Consider the following 22334-nt stretch of genomic DNA (forward strand, 5'->3'; position numbering starts at 1 on the left):
TTTTTTTATTATTAAATGCTTCATTAATTTAACGTGTCACATAAAGCAGTCCTGTTGAGTTACATGCTGGCTTGTGTTGACCTGGAGAGGTGGTACAGGTAGACAAATGTCTCCTCTCCTATGAAGGATGTTTGTGGCTGAGACTAATTCAGAATGTCATTTCCTCCCCAACAGTGAGTTCTCTGGTGATGTCGATAGCCTGGAACTGGGGGACATGGTCGAATACAGCTTGTCAAAAGGCAAAGGCAACAAAGTCAGTGCGGAAAAGGTGAACAAAACACACTCAGGTAATGATTGTGTGACTTGCTCAGCTCTTGGTTTGGGAATATTCAAAAGGCAAATAAGCACTTCGTTGTTTCTGGTTTTAGGGGACTTTTAAGATCATTTTCACTCTTTAAAAACAACCCCAAACCACCTTATCAAGGGAAAGCTTCCTTCTACTGGAAAATGATGGTTTTAGTTCCATGATTCATCTTATGATATTGCCTAGTGACTCAAGCCAGTGACTGTTTCCTGGAACACAAGGACCTTTCATCTCACTATTGGTTTCACTTTTCATGTAAGCCTTTTTAACAGTAAATGTGCAGAGGAAAATTATTCCTCCACTGAAGGCTTTTGTGGTAACTTAAGTTACTTGATAAAATATACAAATTAAATTACCTCTGGACTGTGGGGAGCAGAGAATTCTTCTCTGTAAGAATATGTGCATGACAGGCAGATGTGTAATTTCATGAAGATGGGAACATCCCTCTGTCCACGCACATCTGTAACTCTTGCATTTCAGTAGCCCATCTGTGATTTGGTCTTTAGACAAGTGCCTGGGGCATTGACTGGTAAAATGCCTTAGCATTGGTCCCACTTGTTATGTGCCAGAAGCAAGGTCTTTTTGACTCCACTGCAACACAGTGATGCTTCCATGTGCATTTATAAAAAGTAACCTTACCTGCTGCCCCTAATTCCTTTGCCTATTGATAACCTTATTCTTATGCAAAAGCAGTAACATCACTAATGTTCATTCTATATTACAGTCAGATTAATTTATCCATCAATTGAATTAGGTCTTTATGAAGAATTAAGATGACTTTTGAGATTGTCTGGATTTTGAAGTAGTCAAATTAAGATGAAAACTTTCTTCTTCAGAACTCCCTTTCCCAAACAGAGCCCATTGCCCTTGTTTATTAACTCCACTTATTGGGAAGTAAGTCTGTGGAGCTTTCTGGTCTGATAGGACTGTTTGTTTTGTAGTTAATGGCACAACTGAGGAAGCTGATCCAACCATCTACTCGGGTAAAGTAATCCGCCCCCTGAGGAGTGTGGATCCAACACAGACTGAATACCAAGGCATGATTGAGATCGTGGAGGAGGGTAAGGGCTTCTCCGCCAGCATCCTTCACATGAGTGGCAAGTTTGTGTTCATCACAGCCATCTCGGATTTCTTCTTGTGCTGAACTGAGGAGGAGGGACTTGCTGCCTTGCTTAAGCTTCTTGTTACCTCTCTGAAGTGAAGGATCAGAACAAATTAGGACCTGGCTTATCTTTAATACATTTTATTGATCCCTTACACCTGTCATTTCCCTAGGGACCAAGAAACACAAGCAGACATAGTTCTGCCTGGTTAGACCCCTGCTCTCTGCCTGGAGGAAGATGGAGCTATTCTTTGGCATTCTCACTTCTCCAGGATCTAAGCTGACCTTTTTTCCCATTTCTCCAAATTCAGTTTCCTCTTAGTCACCTTTCTGTCGACATTGTGTACTCTCTCTTGGTTCTGCTCATACTCTACTTCATACGTATCTTCCCATATTTCTCTTACTGCGCAATAATGTTCCATCACATTTGTAGAGGATTTTTTGTCTATTCCCCATTTGGTGGATGGACACCCACCTTCTTTTCAGTTCTTTAATTCCATGAATGTTTTGATAAATATTGCCCCTTTGTTTCTGACTTCTATTGGAATTCCTCAGTCAAAGGTTATGGACAATTCAGTCACTTTTGTTGCATAGTTACTGTATAAATTGAAATGTAAAACAGTTGGACCCCTTCACAACTCCACCAACAGTGCATTAGTGTGCCCGTCTTCCTGCAGTCCCTCCAGTCTTGATTTTCTCTGCCTTTTTGCATGGAGTGAGGTGAGATCTTGGAGCTGTTCTGTTTCTCTTATTGTTAGTGAGTTGGAGCATGGTTTCATGTTGTCATTTATAGTTTGCAAATCTTTTGAAAAGTGCTTGTTTATATACTTCGACTATTTTTTGATGTGCCATATTGTCTTTTTTTTTTTAATTTCTCTTATTCCTTGTTTGGTTGAGAATTCTCCCTTTAAAAGTTATTTCAGAATGTGACTGTACTGTTACAAGAGCTACAAAAGACTGCACACATTAGTGCTACATTAAAATAAGTGACATATTGGTGCAAATTCTTGATTTATATATATGGTAATTGGAAGCAGTTCACATAGTTTTATTTTTGTAATTATGCCATATTTTCATAGTTTTTCTGTTATCTTTAATTAAATAACTTCAATGTTGATAGCCTTTATTGATGGCACATACTCTCATAACATGTTATGATACAACTAAAGGTCCTTTGTTCTTCATCTCAACATCCTAGATTCCTTGTATGTCCTCTCCTCTCACCTAACTCAGGGTTGAAGGCCCGTGTCATTCCCTCCAGTTCACCCTAGTTTTCTTACATCCAGATCCATTGAGGCCATCTGACATGTCCCTTCAGCGGTACAGGCCGCTGCTCCCAGATGCCCACCCTATACCCTGACTTGATTCTTCTCCGTGTGCTGAAGAGCCTGAGGCAGCAGGACCTCTGAAATGAGGCAGTGGTTTATAAGTTAACTTTATAAACAGGGAGGTTGGGTGTGTGAGTTACAGAAGATAGACGGGGAAGACTGAGTGATCTAGAATCTTGGAGGAGAAATGGGCTGAGAAGATTGGGAGGAAGACTGCCAAGGCTACTGAGCCAGCTTCAGATACTGTAACTGTTCTTACAGGGAATGACCCTGTGCCCATGTCCTTTTCCATCCTGAAGTTTTAGAGAATAAAATGACTGCATATTGGTAGGGGAAAAAGCAAGGGCTATTGGATAACTTAAAGCGGTGGAGGGAGATGAGCATAACTAACCAGTGGACTAATATTGCCAGATAGTCTCCCTTTTTTATTCTCATTTGATATATCATATCCTCCCTCTGCACATGCACCCCCCCAACACACACACACACACACACACACACACACTCTCTCTCTCTCTCTCTCTCTCTCTCTCTCTCTCTCTCTCTCTCTCTCTCTCTCTCTCTCTCTCTCTCTCTCTCTCTCTCTCTCTCTCTCTCTCTCTCTCTCTCTCTCTCTCTCTCTCTCTCTCACTGGCCCGCCTGACGTCAGGGCCGATGCTCTATCCACTGCACCACCTAACTGCCTCTAAACTTAGGTCTTTAAAAATGTTCTTTTTCTCTTGCTGGTAAAATGCTGACAATTATCAATTCTACTTACATTTTTGCCAGGATTTAACGTTCAAGCTTAGATTTCAACTTCATTGTGTAAAATTCTAAAGATTCTTAGATGTTTAATATGCCCAAAGTTATAATATTAATGACAAGTGACACAGTTCTGAATGTTTCTTTCCTAGGGGACATGAAAGGTGAGGTCTATCCATTTGGCATTGTTGGGATGGCTAACAAAGGGGATTGCCTTCAGAAGGGGGAAAGTGTCAAATTCCAGTTGTGTGTCCTCGGTCAGAATGCACAAACAATGGCCTACAACATCACACCCCTGCGGCGGGCCACTGTGGAGTGTGTGAAGGATCAGGTAAGTCTAAATCTCAGTCCTTATCTCCTGGATTTTGAGGAGCATAGTATTTCATTCAAAATATGCTGTACTGTTTCTGCCCTGAGGTTATGTTCTTAATGGTGATGTGCTTTTTATTTCAGTTTGGCTTCATTAACTATGAAGTGGGAGACAGCAAGAAACTCTTTTTCCATGTGAAGGAAGTTCAGGATGGCATTGAGCTACAGGCTGGAGATGAGGTAGAATTCTCAGTGATTCTCAATCAGCGTACTGGCAAATGCAGTGCCTGCAATGTCTGGCGTGTCTGGTGAGTGTCTCCCTTTACTAGGTCTTTGCATTCAGTTAGCATTTAGTAAGTTCTATTGTGGACAAGGCGGTGTGTTTAGTACTAGAAATCCAAAAACATGGAAAAAGAATCCCTGTTCTCAAAGAGCTTAAACAGTATTAGCAGAGACAGTATGTGCCTGTAGAGGTATATTTAGAATGAATACAAAGTATAGTTAGGACATTAGCATTTGGGAGATCAGAAGGCTTGGTATATGAGTTGTTGCTTGAGTTCCATGTTGAAGGAAGTAAGGAATTCTATGAAGTGAAGATTAGAAGGGAGTTCAGTTCAGGCAAGAAAAACAGCCATGTAAAAGGAGTCGGGCATCAGTGCCGTGTATGAAGCAACAGAAAGTTGATATACTGCGGGAAAGGGAGTAATGCATAATAGGTTGGAGAGAAATGTTAGGACTAAGATGTGAAGGGGCTTTAAAAGCCAAACAAGTTATTAAGTGCCTACTATAGTCAGCTAAGTGATACAGTATGTATTAACACTAGGCCTGGAGTCAGAAAGCCTGAGTTTAAATTCATCCTCAGACACTTGCTTTATGACCCTGGGTAAATCACTTAGCCTATTTGCCTCGGTTTCTTCATCTGTAAAATGGGAATAATAAAGGCCCTGTCTCCCAGGGTTGTTGTAAGGCTCAAAGGAGATAATAATTGTAAAGTGCTTATTAGCACATATTAAATGCTGTGTAAATATTAGCTATTGTTAATAGTTGTTTTTTTTTATTTTTGTTATCATTATTATTATTATTATTATTATACAGTATGCACATGTTGGGAATAGAAGGAAAGGCAAAAACAGTCCCAGCCCTCAAGATGCTTTCAATCTGACGGCAGAGATAACATGCAAAATCTATACACACCCCACTAGCATTAAAGGGGGACTGGGAGAGTCTTTCTGCAGAAGATGGAATTTTAGTTGAGACTTGAAGATAGCCAGGAGGAGGAGGTGAAGGAGGGCATTCCAGGCATGGGGGAGAACACTGAAAATGCATGGAGTAGAAATAGAAAGATGGAGTGTCAAGGAGGCAAATGTCACTGTATCAGAGTACAGAGAGGAGAGTAAAGTCTAAGAGGAATAGAAAGGCAAATGTTTATGAATAAACATTTTTTGGAGATTTTATTGGAGGTAATAGAGAGTCAATATAATTTATTGAATTAGGGGAGTGGTATGGTCAGATCCCTGCTGAATAAAAAGCACTTTGAGAGTTGAGTGGAGGATGCATTAGAGTGAAGAAGAGAGAGGCTATTACAGTAGTCATAAGCAAGAGGTGATGAGGTCTGGAACAAGGGTAATGACCTTATCAGTAGAAGGGGATGGAATGTGAGGGGTGTTGTAGAGAGAGGAATGGCAAGAGGCAATTAGCAAAGATATATGAGCTGATAGAGAATGAGGAAGTCTAGGATAATGCTGAAGCTATGAATCTGAGAGCCTGGGAAAATAGTGATATCCTCAAGAAATTAGGTAGGTTTTGGAGAGGGTTGAGTGTAAGGTCAAAGTTGAGACCTGTTTTAAGCATGTCATTTGAGATATCCATGTGGGAAATCCAGTTCAGAATCTTTAATAATGATGTGGGGTTTCTGTTCAGGAGTGAGACCTGGGCTGAGTGTATAGATTTGTGAGTCATCTGCATGGGGATGATAATGCCCAAAGGAGCTGATGAATTCACCAGTCAGAAGATAGAGAAAAGGCAAGGGTGCCCAGAATGGCATCTTGCGGGGTATATCCACAGTTGGGAAAAATAAGTATTAAGTGCTCTGTGCTGGGTGCTAGGCATAAGACAAGGGAAGCAGTCTCTGCCCTTAGAAATTTGCATTCTGTTGGGAGAGGAATTCTGCTGCGGTATACAACATGTAAACAAGTAAATAGAAGAAAAATTGAGGAAGGAAAGCACTTAGGACAGTTTTGGGGGGGGGGCACGAAAGGCCTGCTAGAGAAGATGACACATGAGCTTGGCATAGAGAGGTGGAGGTGAAGTTAAAAGCTTCATTCTGGGCAGAAGTGCGTCATGGGGAGACCCTGGGAAAGATGGGTACAGGATTTGGGAAACCGGAAGTTGTCCAATTGGGCTGAAATTTGGTGTATAGGGAAAGAGAAGTCACGTGAAATAAGCCTGAGAAGGTAGATTGTGATGGGTCTTAAGGGCCAAGGAAAAGTGTTTTTATATCACCCAGGAGGCAATAATATGATAGCCAGTGGGGTTTAACGTCACATGTATCCCCCACTTCTCTACCTGTTGTTAGGGGAACTGAGTGCAAAACCTAGTTTTCATATTGCCTTGGACAAATCACTTCACTTCTGGGCACTGATTTCTTCATTATTAAAATGAAGGGGTTGGACCAGATGATCTGAGTGAGGTCTTTGTCAGCTCTCAGTTTAGTTTCCTATGATCCTTTACAATTCTGTAGTACATTTTAAGATACACCATTTATTGCCTATTTTCATTTATTTTTATTTCTTCACATTACCTGTATTTCTTGATTTTAGCCTCCAGTTATCCTTCCCTTATTGCCAACTCAATAGTTATGGCTTCATGAATCTTCTTAATATAAATAAGAGTTTGATAAGGTTTTTTTGGTTTGGTTGTGTTTTTTTTGTTAAGGGAGGTGCTCTTTGGATAGGGTGATAGCTTATATTTTACCAAGAACTACCTGATGGGATTTGTGGTTGTAATCTACTCTTAAAGATGAAGCTGTTTGCCTTTGTTAACAGTAAATACGTTAAATTTTTCTATTAATTTTCACTTGTGTTATCTCTTCTGTTTTTGTTGTTCAGTCATTTTATTCATGTCTGACTCTTTGTGACCCCATTTGGGGCTTTCTTGGCAAAGATACTGGAGTGGTTTGCCATTTCCTTCTCCAGCTTATTTTACAAGGCAAACAGGGTTATGTGTCTCTCCCAGGGTCACACAGTAAGTGTCTGGGGCCAAATTTTAACTCCTAAGGAGGTAAGGAGGAGTCTTCCCTGACTTCAGGCCCAGCACTCTATCTGCTGTGCTACTTAGCTGTCCCTTATCATTTTTATACATACTTTATGGAATTTGTCTCTCTGTTTGTAATCCAAAGCAGCAGTTAAGGTTAAGACTTATTTTATGTTCACAAATCCGATCCAGAATAATGTTTTTAAATTAATAAAATAAAATGCATAGAATTACAAAGGAAGTCAATTATATTGAAATAGTTACCAAAATACTTAAGGAGTTATGGACTCTATTTTAAGAACCCCTGGTCTAGTGATTCTCGTAGCTCTTTCCCAGGAGAATTTGGCCCAGTAACATTTAGCCACAAACCTGTCTTGTCTCACAAATTTTTGTCTGGCTATTTTTTTCCATTATTGAGAGTCCCCATAATTAAAATGAATAATTCCACAACTGGAATGGAAAACATGTACATCTGGAAGTATACTTGCTGTTTTTTCACCAGGCCTTGCTTCTTCTGATCTCTTGACTATGTATTACAGTGAAGGCCCTAAGGCTGTTGCAGCTCCACGTCCTGACCGATTGGTTAATCGCTTGAAGAGCATCACTCTAGATGATGCCAGTGCTCCTCGCCTAATGGTTCTTCGTCAGCCAAGGGGACCAGATAACTCAATGGTATGATATTGGATCAGGATTTGGGAAACTTAGATGTGGAGCAGTCAATAGGCAGAGTTTTTATTTCCTAGCATGCTGATACTAAGACTGCTCAATGAAGCAGGAAAGTCATCAAGCACACGGGGGACATAGGCTGCTGGCCTACAGTGCTTCTGACTGGATAGAAATTGTTTTCATAGAGATGTGCTTATTAGCACACTATGGCTGCTGTTAAAGTATAATTTATAGTTAGCTCAGAGACTTATGCAGACTCCACCAGGAAGAACTCGACAGTTGCTAAAACTATAAATCATGTTTTGTTTTCAGTTGAAATTTGCATGCAGGTAGTTTCTAAATTTAGTTATAAAATTAATTTTCTGAATGCCATGAACAGTTAAAAATTGCAATTAATCACGAAGGTTATTTCTTTACAGGGATTTGGTGCAGAAAGAAAGATCCGTCAAGCTGGTGTCATTGACTAACCCCATCTACAAAGCACATCACTTAATCAGATATGATCAAGTGGGGGGGTTCTGGTGAAGGGTTCTGAATATCTCCCTTTTCATCCCTCCCAAAATCTGGAATACTTATTCTATGGAGCTATTACACCAGTTTTAACACCTTCCTCATGTTATGTTTAAAAAAAAATAAATTTAAGAAAACCATTTTAAAATTATGCACAGTTGCAGCCTGGAGAACTTAAGGTGGCGCCTTATAGTATCAATTTTAGAAGCTTTATTTGGTGCATTTAACGCAACTGGTAATTGCAAAACTACTTCGCCTGTGTAAGTAAAAAATATAGACAGTTATCTGGTCGACCTTATGAAATTCTGCACTTGATATTTAGTGTATACTCTACCTTCATTACTTCTGGCAAGGTGTTCTGCCTTAGCTCTCAGTTGCATTCTTTTCCTGTTATTTCCTGTTCATTATGCTTTAATTCTGAGGACCATATGAGGGTAGACTATATTACCTTTTTTAAAAAATTAAAAAATTTGTGTAAGCATTCAAACCATTTCCTTAAGTTGATGGCCAAATGTTAAAATGTTATTTTTCATATCTCATTTATAATCTTGTCACAGTCCACTTAGCGAAGTTGTTAGATTTCAGTGAGAAGTATCTTCCAGAGTATATCTAAGGGGTTTTTTTTTTTTATAACTTTACTATGATTAGTATGTATGGTGCAGAATTTCATTTGGATGAGGTGTGCCATCAAAGTGTGGTAATTTAAACATATTTAAAAAACAAAGGATGATGCACAAACTTGCTGCTTAGGACACTGCAGCTTCTAGATCCCAGTTTCTTTTACTGATTTAAAAACAAAAACAAAAAAAAAAAAATAAAAAAAAAGTTGTGCCTGAAATGAATCCTGTTTTCTTTCCAAGCAGCCGCCCTGGGCCCAGGGCCTTGTAAGAGACCGACCCCCGGGCCTGTTGGCTCTGCCCGACTCGCACCCAGGCCCGGTTGGCCCCCGGGGTCTGCGCCCTCCTCTCCTGCGGCCCCCGGGCCTGGGGAGGTGGGACGAGTCCGGGGGCGACTGGGCCTGCCCGGCGGGGGTGGGGGGCGCCCCGCACCCCTTGTCTTCCCCTTCCGTTTTGAAGTTATGATCTGCTCTGAGAGACGAGGCCGCGTTTATCTTTGTAAACACGAAACACTTTTTGCTTTCTCCGATTTTCTGTTAATGGCGAAAGAATGGAATAGAATAAAGTTTTACTGATTTTGAGACAAAAAACCTATAGCCACTGAGCGCTTTCATTATCCAGACGCGGGGAGGGGGAGTGGGGGGCTGGGTGGGGCTCGCGCGTGACCGGGCCGGCTGCGGCCCCACGTGGCCCGGGCGGGGATAGCAGCTCAGTCGGTGCGGACTGATGACGTAGAGGGTGGGGCCGGAAGTGTCGCTCCCCGGGTGGGGGCTGTTCATGGCGGTTCCGGGGTCTCCGGCACATTTACCGGGTGTGGGGCCGAGTCCGACCGAAGTTGAGGCGGCGGAGCTCGAGGTGGGGCTCGGGGACGGGACGCCCGAACGCCGCCCGATCCTCGGGGAGGAGTTGGCTAACAGCGGGCGCGGGACAAAGGCCTTGGGGCCAGGCGGGAGACGGAGCTAGGGCCGGGCCCGGGAGAGGACCTGGGGAGCCGGGCGGGGCGGGCGGGGTCGGGGCAGCGCGCGGGGCCCCGCTCCGGGGGCCGCGGAGCCCCTCGCCCACTAAGCCGCTATCGCACCGCAGGTGTTCGCTGGTGTGAAATGACCGAGTACAAACTGGTGGTGGTCGGAGCTGGCGGTGTGGGGAAAAGCGCCTTGACCATCCAGCTCATCCAGAACCACTTCGTAGACGAGTATGATCCCACGATAGAGGTAAGAGCCCCCTCCCCACGCCTTGGCTGCCCCCCGCGCCCGGGCTCCGGGAGCCGGGCACACAAAGGAGGCGGCGAACCGGCCCGGCGGCCGGGCTGGGGACACGCGCGGTGCCGAACCTGGCGCCGTTGGGTCCGAGAGCCGCCGGTGCCGAGGGTGTCAAAGCCGAAGGCGAGGTGGTCGGGCTTTGGTGTTGGTGAAAGCTGGGTACAACGCGAGTGCCTTCTGGAAGAAGCCAGGCGCTGCCGTGCAAACTTCTGCTCGTTTTTAGTTGTCTTAGACTGCTCTGTATGCTTTCCAAATCCTTTTGCATATCGAAAAAATGCACGTAATACCTAGACTGTGCAGTGTCTACTAAGTACGAAATTTGTCATCCGTCGTGCTGCTTCTTTCAAAACTCAGCTAAGCATTGCAGATTGATTTCAGTGTAGACGTTATTAAGAATTGATATCGGGGATAATCTGTGACAAAATCTTGCGTTTGGTTTTGACAGCGCTGACTTTTAGAAGTACCACGGTCTTGTTTTTACTTAACACACTAGAAGCTCTTGCTGTTACCTGAGTACTTGACTACCATGCTTGCCCTAGAAACTGTTTGAGAGAGGAAAAAATATCGGCCTAAAAGAGAACTGAAGATACCCAGAATGAAGTGAATGAAGAAGAGAACTTGACCCAGGGGAGAAGATGAGGGGATTTCAGTTTTACAGAGCCTAACGCGTCCAGTCAAAACAGTGTGATTTCATTATTTTGTTTGAACTGAATTCCAAGAATATCAGATACACCCATGTCCAAACATAAATATTAAATACAAAGTCAATTACAAGTTATTTTTGTATCGTCTACACATGTATCTAGTGAAGATTAATAGATGACTATGTGGAGAAAATTTTCTCTATCTCATATGGTGTCTTTTGGGGCCACTGTTAAAGAAACATTCTCAGAGCTGGGGTCCAGGGAGACAACTCTCCCAGAATCATTCTTGGCCACAGCCTCCTTTCTTCCTTGATCAGGGTCACACTGAAAATGGTTTTGAATGAAAAATATAAATGTGTTCTCTGAACAGGAATTGAAGACTCAACTCCAGTCTTAGGTTATAGAGATAAGTATCTCTGAATTGATTAAAGGAGAGTTTAAAGTATAATTAGCAAAAATGCTCAGTGAACTCACTTTGCCTTTTTCCCGTCATGCTATCTGGGCTACCATTGGGCCATTAAGAATATCTTTGTCTTGTGAAGGCATAGAGGTGTGACACGTTTTTCACTGCAACAGCACTGACACTAAAGGTTGTCGATTTGATATTGATGCATATAAACTGCTTAGAAAAAACAAGCCTAGTAGAAGGAAAAGAATATTAAAAAGTAATTTATTTAGCAACAGCATTAACTCTACTCTGGTGTTTTGTTTTAAACAAAAACAACTTATTTTCTCCAGGACTCGTATCGAAAGCAAGTGGTTATTGATGGTGAAACCTGTTTGTTGGACATACTTGACACAGCTGGACAGGAAGAGTACAGTGCCATGAGAGACCAGTATATGAGGACAGGCGAAGGCTTTCTCTGTGTCTTTGCCATCAACAATAGCAAATCATTTGCAGATATTAACCTTTACAGGTACTGGGAACATTGTTTATCGTAGATAGATAATGTCTAACTGTTCCATGTGGTGGGTACACTCAGAGGATTCTGTGTTATAATTAGAGCAGAGAGCTGGCTTTAGGCTTCATGTTACATGAAGAATAAATGAAAACAGATAGTGGGATTCTTAAGGATTATGCTAAGTATTGGAATGCAGTTCTGGGAGTTAACACATGATAGACGTGTTCCAGGATTTGACCATTGTCTCTAGCATGTGCTCTAATGTATAAATGGAAGAATTGTCAAGCCAGGGCATACAGGACCCACTAAAAGGACTTGTACTCAAAGCCTGCTGGTGAAGAGTGAGAGATGGCGATCTGGGTATCATCAAGATTTCACCTGCAGGTGCCACGTCTAAGGAACATTCTTTGGGAAATTGAATAAAAAACGGATATTCAAGAGCAAAATCAAAGCGTGACAACAGATAAATTAACATGCATTTTTAAGCACTACATGCCAGGCATTTTTCTAGGCACTTGGGATACAAAGACAAAAATTAAACCCTTCCTTGAAGGGACTTAGTCTGTTATAGTGAAGTTAGATCAAGCAGAAGGCAAAGGGAAAGAGAGCCTGCATCTTTGTACACCTCAGGTCATTTAAACCTTTCCATTCTGTCACAAAAGCTAAGGCCCTGTGACTTGACTGAAGTCACATATCTAAATAATGTCACAGGGCCAGTAGAACAACTGTCTTCTGAATCCTAGCTGAGTATTCTTACTCCTCCTATCTGCTGCCAGCCCTGACCTTTTCCTCCAGTGCTTTGTAGGCACTGCTGGATAGACACTTGTAGAGTCTCACACTGTGGAGCATTGCTCAAATACATCTTCAAAAACTTCCAGTTCCTCTCTCTCCCCTACCATATCTAGTAGGAGGAAATAACTGGAGAGGACACATCACTCGACTTTCTGGACCCTTCATAAACTGACCTCACCAGTCACCACTCTGCGATGTGCTCCTCCACAGCAGGATGTGCCTTCCCCCAACCTGAGATGCTTTCCTCCTTCCTTTCTGTGTTTTCAAATTTCATCCAAACTTCATGGCCCAGCTTATGTTAAACTTTTTCATGAAGCCTTTCCCTGCCTATCCCAATACACCTCCACTCAGTGACCTCTACTTTTTCTGAACTCCTGTTGCAGTAAATCTGTGCCTAGTCACTTAGAGCTCAGTTATATGTGGTTGCTCTCAAGTGATGCATTAGGTTTGACTCCCTGTCTATAAAGTCTTGAGAAAAGGACCTGTGTTTTATACTTCTCTTATATTCATGATAGCACTATCAATTATATGTGGGATATGTGTTAGGTGTGAGCAAAGAGAATAAAGTGTTTTTGGAGGGATCCTGATGAGTTGAAAACTGGATTGGCAAAGGTTGTGGGAGTGGAAATGAGAGTAATTCTTGAAGTGATGAAAGCAAAACTTAGTATTTAGCACAAACTAAACTGGGTATAATCTGTATCCTGAGCTGTGCTTTTTCTCTAGTAAAGGCTTGGCTCTCCTTACTTGTTATAACCTATTCCATTTATCTAGAGAACAGATTAAGCGAGTGAAAGATTCAGACGATGTACCTATGGTGCTGGTGGGAAACAAGTGTGATTTGCCAACAAGGACAGTTGACACAAAACAGGCTCATGAACTAGCCAAGAGCTATGGAATTCCTTTCATTGAAACCTCAGCCAAGACCAGACAGGTATGATAGGGCCTTTCTATTCCTCTATAACCTGGGCAAATAATGGAAGGCACTGGGGGGGGAGGGATATCTGGGGTGTGTCTTGGGGGAGAAGAAGTGGGAATCACAACCTTGTTTACTGATCTGGGTTTTGAATAATGTTTGAATGATGTAATAGGTCTGTTAGGTTTAATAGGGGCATTTTCTCATCACAGATTGCATGTCAGTTTTCCTTTTGGTAACAGATCATTATTTTCACCTGGAATTCAAATATAAATTGCAGTTATTATTTTCCAGTCTCTCGTCTGGCTCTCTCACCTCCACCCCCCACTGCCACCTTCTCCCAATCTCCATCACCACTGGTTTTATTTTATGTCTTAGTTCTTTTTAGTATTGAGCTCATGACTTAGATGACAACAGTGACTAGAATGGAAGTGCAGTTTAGTTTTACAAAAAGACTGTTTGCAATTACTGTCATGTGCCAGGTGGATATGGCATGGTGGATAGAGAGCCAGTCTCAAAGCCAGGAAGGCCAGGATTCAAGTTCTGGTTCTGACCCATCTTACCTATTATATCCTGAGTAGGTCACTGGTCCTATCAGGCTTTCTACAGCTCTCTAGGACTGTAGGATCTGGAGAAGGTGACAACGTGCCTGGGCAGGGTCAAGGGAGTTCCCTTTACCAGTGAAATAATTATCATTTCCTCTCCCCTTGTAACAAATTTATGTTATAGCAAGGCATAGAGAAAGCATAGTATTGAAAATACTTCAGCCCACCAGTGTGGAATTTTAGAATTAAGAGGGATTTTTTACCCGTAGAATCACCTTTCCCTCCCTTTTGCTTGTTTTTGCTACAGAAATCTTCACTTGGTTGTCACCCTGTTATCCTGAGAATTCTTATTTGCACGCTTTGAACTATTAGGCCATCTTCAGTTCAGTTCAACAGATACTTTATTATTTATTTATTTTAGTTTGCAACATTAGTTTCCACAAGATTTTGAGTTCCAAATTTCTTTTTTGTTTTTGTTTTGGCTAGGCAATAGGGTTAAGTGACTTGCCCAGGGTCACACAGCTAGTAAATGTTACGTGTCTGAGACCGGATTTGAACTCAGCTCCTCCTGAATCCAGGGTTGGTGCTCTGTCCACTGCACCACCCAGCTGCCCCTTTGAGTTCCAAATTTCCTCCCCATCTTGCCCCTCCCCCCACCTCAAGGCGGCATGCATTCTGAATACCCCTTCCCCCATCTGCCCTCTCTTCTATCACCCAACCCCACCTCACCCCTTTCTCTTATCCCCTTCCCCTCTATTTTCCTGTAGGGCAGGATAGATTTCTATACCCCATTGCCTTCAGCAGATGCTTATGAAGTGCCTGCTTCGTGCGGAGCACTGGAGGGTTTGTCTTTTGGAACATTTCATTTTACCAGGAGCCACCACAGTAATGGAGATCTTATGTCAGTATTGACAAGGCCTGCCTGCTTCTCACCTAGAATGTGGTTATGGCATGTGGGAGAAAGAAGCACTGATGAGGACTTTTTTTTTTTTCTAGGGTGTTGAAGATGCTTTTTACACACTGGTCAGAGAAATACGGCAGTACCGCATGAAAAAACTCAACAGTAGCGATGATGGGACTCAAGGCTGTCTGGGTCTTTCGTGTGCAGTCATGTAACCAAGTGAGTGTAAAAATTCTCCTAAGATTTACAGATGGATTATTTGCTTTACTAAATCATACATCCTCAGAAACCATAGGAAATCTGGGCATATCACCTATGGTTTGCTGCCTTCTTAAAATTTTCTTACTTTTTCTTTACTTTTCTCTAAGCTGCTTTTTAAAGCTATGAAGTATTATATTTAGTAGTGAACTTTCCCAGAACTCTAAAGCATGAACTTATGCAGCCATTTAAAACTTATCTGAGTATTTTGTGATAATTCACGATGTTAGCAGCTGGAATACATGTATGACATACTGCCTAGTTGTTGAAGGAATTGTTGACTCCATAATAGATGATAGATAAGCAGTGTGTTTGGGGTTTTTTTTCCCCCTAATAGATGGAGTTTGGAGTTTCATCCTCAGAAAAGAGCCACTTTTTGAGGTAGGACAGATTTGGAAATGTGTCATTTGGCAACCATCATTTACATGTTTTCCTCTTTTACTGCAGCTTTGTCATTTATATAAACTCTGCTTTTGTTTCAGCTGCACTGACACCCTGGTCCTGACTTACCTGGAGGAGAAGTATTAAATACTCATCTTCAGTCTCCCTGTGAAATTCCTTGCCACTTTCCCAGTGCCCAGTAGTAGATCAGCACAGTGTTCTCTTGTCTGTTCTCTACCTGAGAAGTTCTCAGAACAACTACCTCCTCACTTGGTTGTCTGACCAGAGAAATGCACCTCTCCTTACCAGTATTTCTTCTCCCTGGGCTTTCTCTCTCTGGGTTGTTTGGTTGTTTTGTTGTTTTTTTTTTCTCTCTAGGTTTTTCATTTGAAAAGAAATTCATGCTCTGAAACAGAGAACCAAACTGTTGAAATACTGTTGAAAACAGCATATTGAGCTCCAAAGTACCAACTGCTGGTGATTTTTCTTTTTTAATGTTGAACTTGGACCTGTGTTGATATTTGGAGCAATGTTATGAATAACTTTTGTTGAAGTCACTGTCTGGTTTTGTTTGGTGTTATCTGGCTACGTATGCTAACCTGGCATCTGCTCTTCCTATCACAAATATGAAAGCATACTCCAATCTCAGCTATAGGACCTCTTGTTAATATTGAATTTTGTGTCTACTCTGGTTCTCCTCTACTTCTGTGTAATTAGAAACACCTTTCCTAATGAAGTGCCTTTTTCTTAGAAGTGATTTGTAGAATTTTCCTGTTTTATTCAGTGAGGAAACCATTAAAAGGAGATGGTCTCTCCTAAACCCTTACATATTAAGATGAATATCAGAGGATGTCTATGGCCAGTCAGCTTGTGTAGGACGGGTAGGCAGGCATATATGATATCTGATATCTTCATCTCGGATATGTTGTGTCTGGTTTCCCAGCGACCTGTTTATGGAATCTACAGGGAGAAATCTGAAACTAAAAATACTTAATCATTTTTTTACTCAGTCTCCACTTTTTTGCCTTCCTCCTCCCCACAAAAGTTGTTGCCTACAAATTGTGCATGCAGTTTGTAGTTAGTGTTTCCTTTAGCTTTTATTCTTATACAGAAGAAAAAAAGTACTTAAGAAGCAGCCAGCCATCATATGCTAATTTGGACCACACAGTTACAGTTGTATAGGCCTTATAATAATTTAGGTGAGATTTTCTTCAAAAGGTGCAACCAATGATCTTCAAGTGTTAAATGCAATATATTAATAAAATGAATAATAGGCAACTAAATTTTATTTTTGCCAACTTCACTACATTCATCTGGCTTGTATTGACTGTTATACATATTATTTGAGGGACAGGATGTGCCTTACCATCCTGAGCTAGCTAGTTATTAGTTCACTTGGCTAGAGTATGGTGCTAATGAGACCAGGGTCACAGGTTTGGTAGTAATGCTAGCCATTTATTATCATGCAAAGAGAAGTTCTGCCAGGGCCAGAGACTACCACTCCTAATTCCAGTCAATTTGATCATCTGTGTATATGCAACTTTGAGATTATGCAGGTCTGTGTTCCCTTTGGAGGACAGAGTGTGGAAGTTATTATTACTGTATGAATAGCCTAAGATTAGGTATAGCATGTCAGTCCATCATTTATTAAACATCTGCTGTGTGCCTACGTGCCTGCTGTGTAAGGAAGGCCACACGTGGCCTTTCTCTTAAAACTGAGACAAACTGAACAATCTATGTGCTATAGGGAGCTATATAGTCACAAGTTTCACAGAGTCTCATACGCCTGCTACGTATCTTTCACTCTACAAGCTTCTTTTTCAGTATGTCCTAAGCACAGTTGGGCTGAACTGGGCCAAAATCCAGATTTAGAAATGGTTTCCTGTGAGATCTTTGTTAAATTTAGGTGTGATATCTGGCTGGATGAGATGATAAGCCTAACTGTTGTGAGCAAGTTAAGCCATCTAAAGTAGTTGGACTTAAAATATGGATTATGAATGTTTATGGATGCTGAGACCTCCCCTCAGTTACCTTGAATTGGGAGAGCTCAGCTTCCCTCAAGTTAAATCCTTAGCTGTCACAAATGTTGTATTCCTTTGCAGCTGGTCTTTGCTGTTAAAGGTTGTGAGTTCAAGAGTATGAAGATAGAATATCCTGTCTGGCTGATGCGATAGTGTTTACTCCATAAATGTTTCCATGAAGTGCTGTTTATATTCAAACAGCTTAGTATAGAATCTTGGTAATAAAATACTATCCTCAAAGCATCACAGTACGGGTCTTGTGAAAGGTAGAATTGAGAACAAGAATTTGCAGCTCCTTGTTCATAGATCCCAAGTGTAGGCCTAAAGCTGTGAATTCTTTCATCTTTACCTTAATGAGATGTGATTTAAAAAAAAAAATCAACATATTCATGGAAAAATTTTAGGTTCTTTCTCCCCTTCCTGAATTTCAGTAAGAGTAATCTAATTTTATTTTAACTTTGGGAGGTTTCTTTTCCCCTGAGCCTTCCATAATCCTTAAACCCAAATGTAGCATGTCTGGCTCCCAGGACACAAGAAACAAGTGAAAAAATCAGGTAGTTCAACTTAATAATATGAACTAAGGAATCACAAGAGGAAAGAGGCATTCCCTAGGGTGAATATTAAGTTTTGGTGGTTTGTATTTGGAACTGACAAGATTTTAATTTATCTTTCACCTTTACCACTAAATTACATGTAATTATGTGACCTTAGGTAAGTCACTTAAAGGTCTGGGCCTCAGCAAGGTTAGAGTCAGGCTCTAGAGACTCTTCCAGTTTCAACAGTCGGTCTGTGATTCTACCAGCACATGGCTAATATTTTTCATATCATTTAGTTTTCTAAAGGAACCATTTGGTTCGAAGCGGTATTTTTCATGTCAGAGTATGTCACATAGATTTCCAAATAACTGGTGACAGAATTTGAGTGACCTTGGAAAGGGAATTTCAGGTCATTCCTGTTCTTTGCATAACTCCTAGATGGGGGTTGTTTCATTAGGAGTTATAGAACCTGTATGTTTTTGTGCCACCAAATGCAGGAAAATATATTAATTGTGCAAATCTGCTGTTTAAACTGGAGCTTATTGGCCTCCTTGGTCCTACACAGAAGGGCTGATATTTTAAGTTGAAGATTTTGTTGTAAATTAATCCATCTTAAATAGACTTTTTGTTCATTTGAATTTAAAGTTGGTTATTGTTCTTGTTAAATGATTTTTTTAAAAATAAAACTGGAAATTCATTGGTTATTAATCCTTTTCTCTCTACTAAAGTACCATTATGGATAATCACAGATCTTGATACATATCATTTGCCGCTTTGTGGAATAGGAATGGGTGTGAGGGTGGTGCGTGTCTGGAATCCCAGCTGCTTTGGATACTGAAGCCGAACCTGGTGAATCTCTTTGGTTTGAGAGTTTGGAGCTGCAGTGGACTATGCTGATTGGGTATTGGCTTCAGTATGGTAACTTCCCTCCCCTGTGAGAAGGGGAAGCAGGTTGCCTAAAGACAGGCAAACATGCCCAAGGAGGAAGTCGAACCTTCCATGCCAGTCAGTAGTGCCCTGCACTTCCATCTTGGATGAGATGGGGAGACAGTCTTAAAAGAGATGTGGGCCTTGTTCAAAGATCAGCATTCCTCTTTTATCTCCACACAATAGTCAAGAACTGTTACCGTGGTGTAATCCATTTTCACCTCTTTACACAAAAATGTTTAATACTAATAGAACACTTCTAAATCATCAGCAGAAAGTTCATTCTGTATTCAGGGTTTTTACAGGACCAATTAAAAATTAACATTTCTGCCTAGCACCTTGTAACCAGACTTAATTTAACAGATGTTAAGTGCCTGCATACTTACTATGTACCAGGAGTGAGGGTTTGTTTTTAAAAAAGAAAAAAAAAAGACATTCCAACCCTAAAGGAGCCTAGCATCAACTAAATTTTGTTAGTATACCACAGTTTAGTCTTCCCAAAGACTGAAGGCTTGTGAGCAAAGGCTGTCTTCCATCCTTGAATGCTTACCCTCTGTCAATTAATTGGGCTGCAAATTAAATTCAACAAATGTGCCTACTTTATGCAAGAAAGGTATTTATTGGGGCAGCTAGGTGGCACAGTGGATAGAGCACCAGCCCTGAAGTCAGGAGAACCTGAGTTCAAATCCAGTCTCAGACCAAACTCTTGATACTAGCTGTGTGACCCTGGGCAAGTCACTTAACCCCAACTGCCTAAAAAAGAAGGGGAGGGGGGTGGGATTTATTCAAAGACAAACATATAGAGAATCTCCATCCCTAAGAAACTTACTTTGAGTCCAGATGGCAAATTACATTGATTTTTATAGATAATTGGTTTTAAAAAGAGGCAGAAATATTTTTAAGTTGAAAGTTAATGTGAGTAAGGAAAATTAAAGTTTGGGGATGTGATTTTTTTTTTTATGTGCATGTCAGATAAATTAGATCCAGTAACCAGGTTACTATGCATTCACTGATTGTAGTCAAGATACTTGGGTATAAATCTTGCCTCTGATGCCAAATTCCCTTACCTTAATAACCCTGGGCAAGTAGCATAACTTTCCTGGGTCACCCTTGCCCCATTCATAAAATGAACGAATTGATCCTCTCCAGAAATTAATACACAGCCATCCTAAAAGCTTGGAAAAGCCTCGACTGAGCTTTCCTGCTTTTAACTACAGTTGCTATTCTGATTGCCTGAATGAAAACTAGGAGTTGGGCCGGAGAAACAAATGGCAAAAATGAAGCTCAAGAAGCTTGCTTAGGCTGCATCAGGACTCCTGTCATTTTTGTGCCTGCTCTCCCAACATTCAGCCCTCAGGGTCATTAGAAGGTCAGACCCTGCCACATAGATTATTTGATACAGCCATAAGTAAGTGTGCATGGGAAGAGAATCCCTTATTCGTGACGGATTTGTTAAACTGCCCAAGATAAAGAGCAGAAGAAACCACTAGCTTTATAAGCTAGAACACGAAAGAAACAAGTTCTCCCTGCAAGAAGGTTTTCTTACAAGAGCTGGGATTGAAGAATTAAATTTAAAAAAAAAACTTTTCAGAAATAATCTGTAAAAAAAAGATGTCCGGGTCCCTTCCACAACCCTTGCAGCCCTCCTCCATTCTAGTAATGCATTTTGTAAAAGTTAAGCTTGAGGGTATCAGAAATGCATATAACAGGTATTGCAGAAATGGTCCCTCCAATGGCAGGTTCCATATTGGTTCAGATCCATAAAAAATAGCACAGGGAAAAAACTTTTAACAAACGCACCATTTTTGTTTGAGGACAGTGCTGCCACAGAATTTCCTTTATGCTTGAACTACAATTGTTTCAAATCCTATGGGAAAAAAAATGAAACCCTCTTATCTATAGGCCTTGTATTTCTATTATCCAGCACATGGCAGTCCTAGTTAAAAATAAAGCAAAAATCAAAGATTCCGGAATAGAAGATGATAGCCTTTGCTTATGAGTAGGCTCAAGGGCACACAGAGAAAGGTTTGCCTTGGTAAGAAGTGCCACCTCTATTTAAGAAGGGTGAGGAAGATAGTGAGGAAAGCCATGTGAGTAATGGGAGATAACAGAGAATAGTGTCATTTCTGTGAAGTGTAGGACAAGGACTTCATCTGAAAGGGTTGGGGAGGGATGAAAAGTTTGGACTAGCTGCTGTGTTCAGCAGAGTAGCTAATTAAGAAATTGTAAAAGGATTATCTTGCTTCAGTGAGGGTCCAGTTTAGGAAAGGTAACATTCTTAGTGGAGTCAGGACAGTTTCCAGGCCCACTGTTCAGCACATAAATTGGAACAAAGTGGGACTGGATTGTAGAGTGCACAGAGAGGAGGAAAGAAGACTAAAACGGTAGGAAGATTCCACCTTGTGAAGAACTCTAAATGCCAGATTGGGAAGTCTACATATGATCCTAGAGGTAATAGGGAGGTTATAAGAGTAGGAGCATGATATGTAAAGAACTACACTTTAGGGAAAATTGCTTTGACAAACAGTGCAGAATGGATTGGGGAGAGACAGGGCAGGCAAATGGCTTAGAAATCTGTTACAAGTGTCCAGGTGAGAGGTGCTGAGAGTGGTAGCTATTCAAGCAGAAAGAAAGCTATGTTTGTAAGATGCTGTGAAGGTGGAAATGAGATCTGGCAATAGGTTGGTTATTTGGGGTGAGTACAAATGAGTTGAGAATGACAGGCTGTAAGCCTAGGTGACTGGGAAAATGTTTCCTTGATGCTAATGGAAGTGTAGAAAGGGGAAGGGTTCAGGGAAAAGACAGGCTCTGTTGTGGACATTTTGAGGTCAAGATGTCCATTAGGCAGTTGGTGATGCGGGACTATGGCTCAGGAGAGAAAGGAGGACTGAGTATTTGGATCTGGGAGTGATCTGCATAGAGATGATTGGACCCATGGCAGCTGAGGAGGTGACCAAATGAGATCATAGAGGGAAAAGGTGAGAGGGCTCAGGAGAGAGTCTTGGGGGCCATCCACAGTTCATAGGTGTGACGTGGATGAAGACGATAGCTAGTGGGAATGGTCAGATCAAATGAGGAATTTTCAAGGATGGAGAAGGAGAAGGGCATAGACATGCTTATAGACAGCAGAGAAGAAGCTAGTGAGCAGAGACTGAAGATTAGAAAGAGTGGGGGGATGACGGTGGGGCAATCTACAAGATAAGATGGGATAGGAGAGGATTACAGGTTCAGGTAGGGGATTTGGCCTTGGCAAGGAGAAGGATCACTTTGGGGTGGGGCAGCAAGATGTCAGAGCAATGTGATACGGTCAGATGAGGAGGGGAGAAAAGGAAGCTCTCATAGGCTTCAGGTTTTTTTGGTTTGTTTTTTTTTTTTTAAGCAAAATATGAGGCAACATCTATCATGTAGAGGGTGAATGTGCCATGA

General features: G+C 41.4%; 2 protein-coding genes across 7 annotated transcripts in view; both read left to right on the forward strand.

Annotated features, from left to right (window-relative positions):
• CSDE1 (cold shock domain containing E1) overlaps positions 1–9419 on the forward strand; it is a 55421-nt gene extending 46002 nt beyond the window's left edge. For all 5 annotated transcript variants that reach the window (XM_021002340.2, XM_021002349.2, XM_021002357.2 and 2 more), the window contains 6 exons: positions 175–287; positions 1246–1365; positions 3628–3806; positions 3929–4092; positions 7576–7708; positions 8122–9419. In XM_021002340.2, the coding sequence (XP_020857999.1) occupies positions 175–287; positions 1246–1365; positions 3628–3806; positions 3929–4092; positions 7576–7708; positions 8122–8169 (757 nt within the window). In that variant the 3' untranslated portion in view covers positions 8170–9419. The remainder of the gene's footprint in view (positions 1–174; positions 288–1245; positions 1366–3627; positions 3807–3928; positions 4093–7575; positions 7709–8121) is intronic.
• A 146-nt stretch (positions 9420–9565) lies between these two features.
• NRAS (NRAS proto-oncogene, GTPase) lies at positions 9566–18689 on the forward strand. 2 transcript variants are annotated; one of them, XM_021002322.2, is made up of 7 exons: positions 9566–9684; positions 9913–10040; positions 11471–11649; positions 13198–13357; positions 14881–15004; positions 15381–15424; positions 15526–18689. In XM_021002322.2, exons 2-5 carry the CDS (start codon positions 9930–9932, stop codon positions 14998–15000), a joined length of 570 nt encoding a protein of 189 aa, XP_020857981.1. In that variant the 5' UTR covers positions 9566–9684; positions 9913–9929; the 3' UTR covers positions 15001–15004; positions 15381–15424; positions 15526–18689. The 2 variants fall into 2 exon arrangements, with proteins under 2 accessions (XP_020857981.1, XP_020857987.1); XM_021002328.2 differs by lacking the exon at positions 15381–15424.
• Positions 18690–22334: the final 3645 nt, after the last annotated feature.

Source organism: Phascolarctos cinereus, unplaced genomic scaffold, assembly GCF_003287225.1.
Source record: "Phascolarctos cinereus isolate Bilbo 61053 unplaced genomic scaffold, phaCin_HiC Scaffold_5;HRSCAF=322, whole genome shotgun sequence".
NCBI classification, from domain to species: domain Eukaryota; kingdom Metazoa; phylum Chordata; class Mammalia; order Diprotodontia; family Phascolarctidae; genus Phascolarctos; species Phascolarctos cinereus.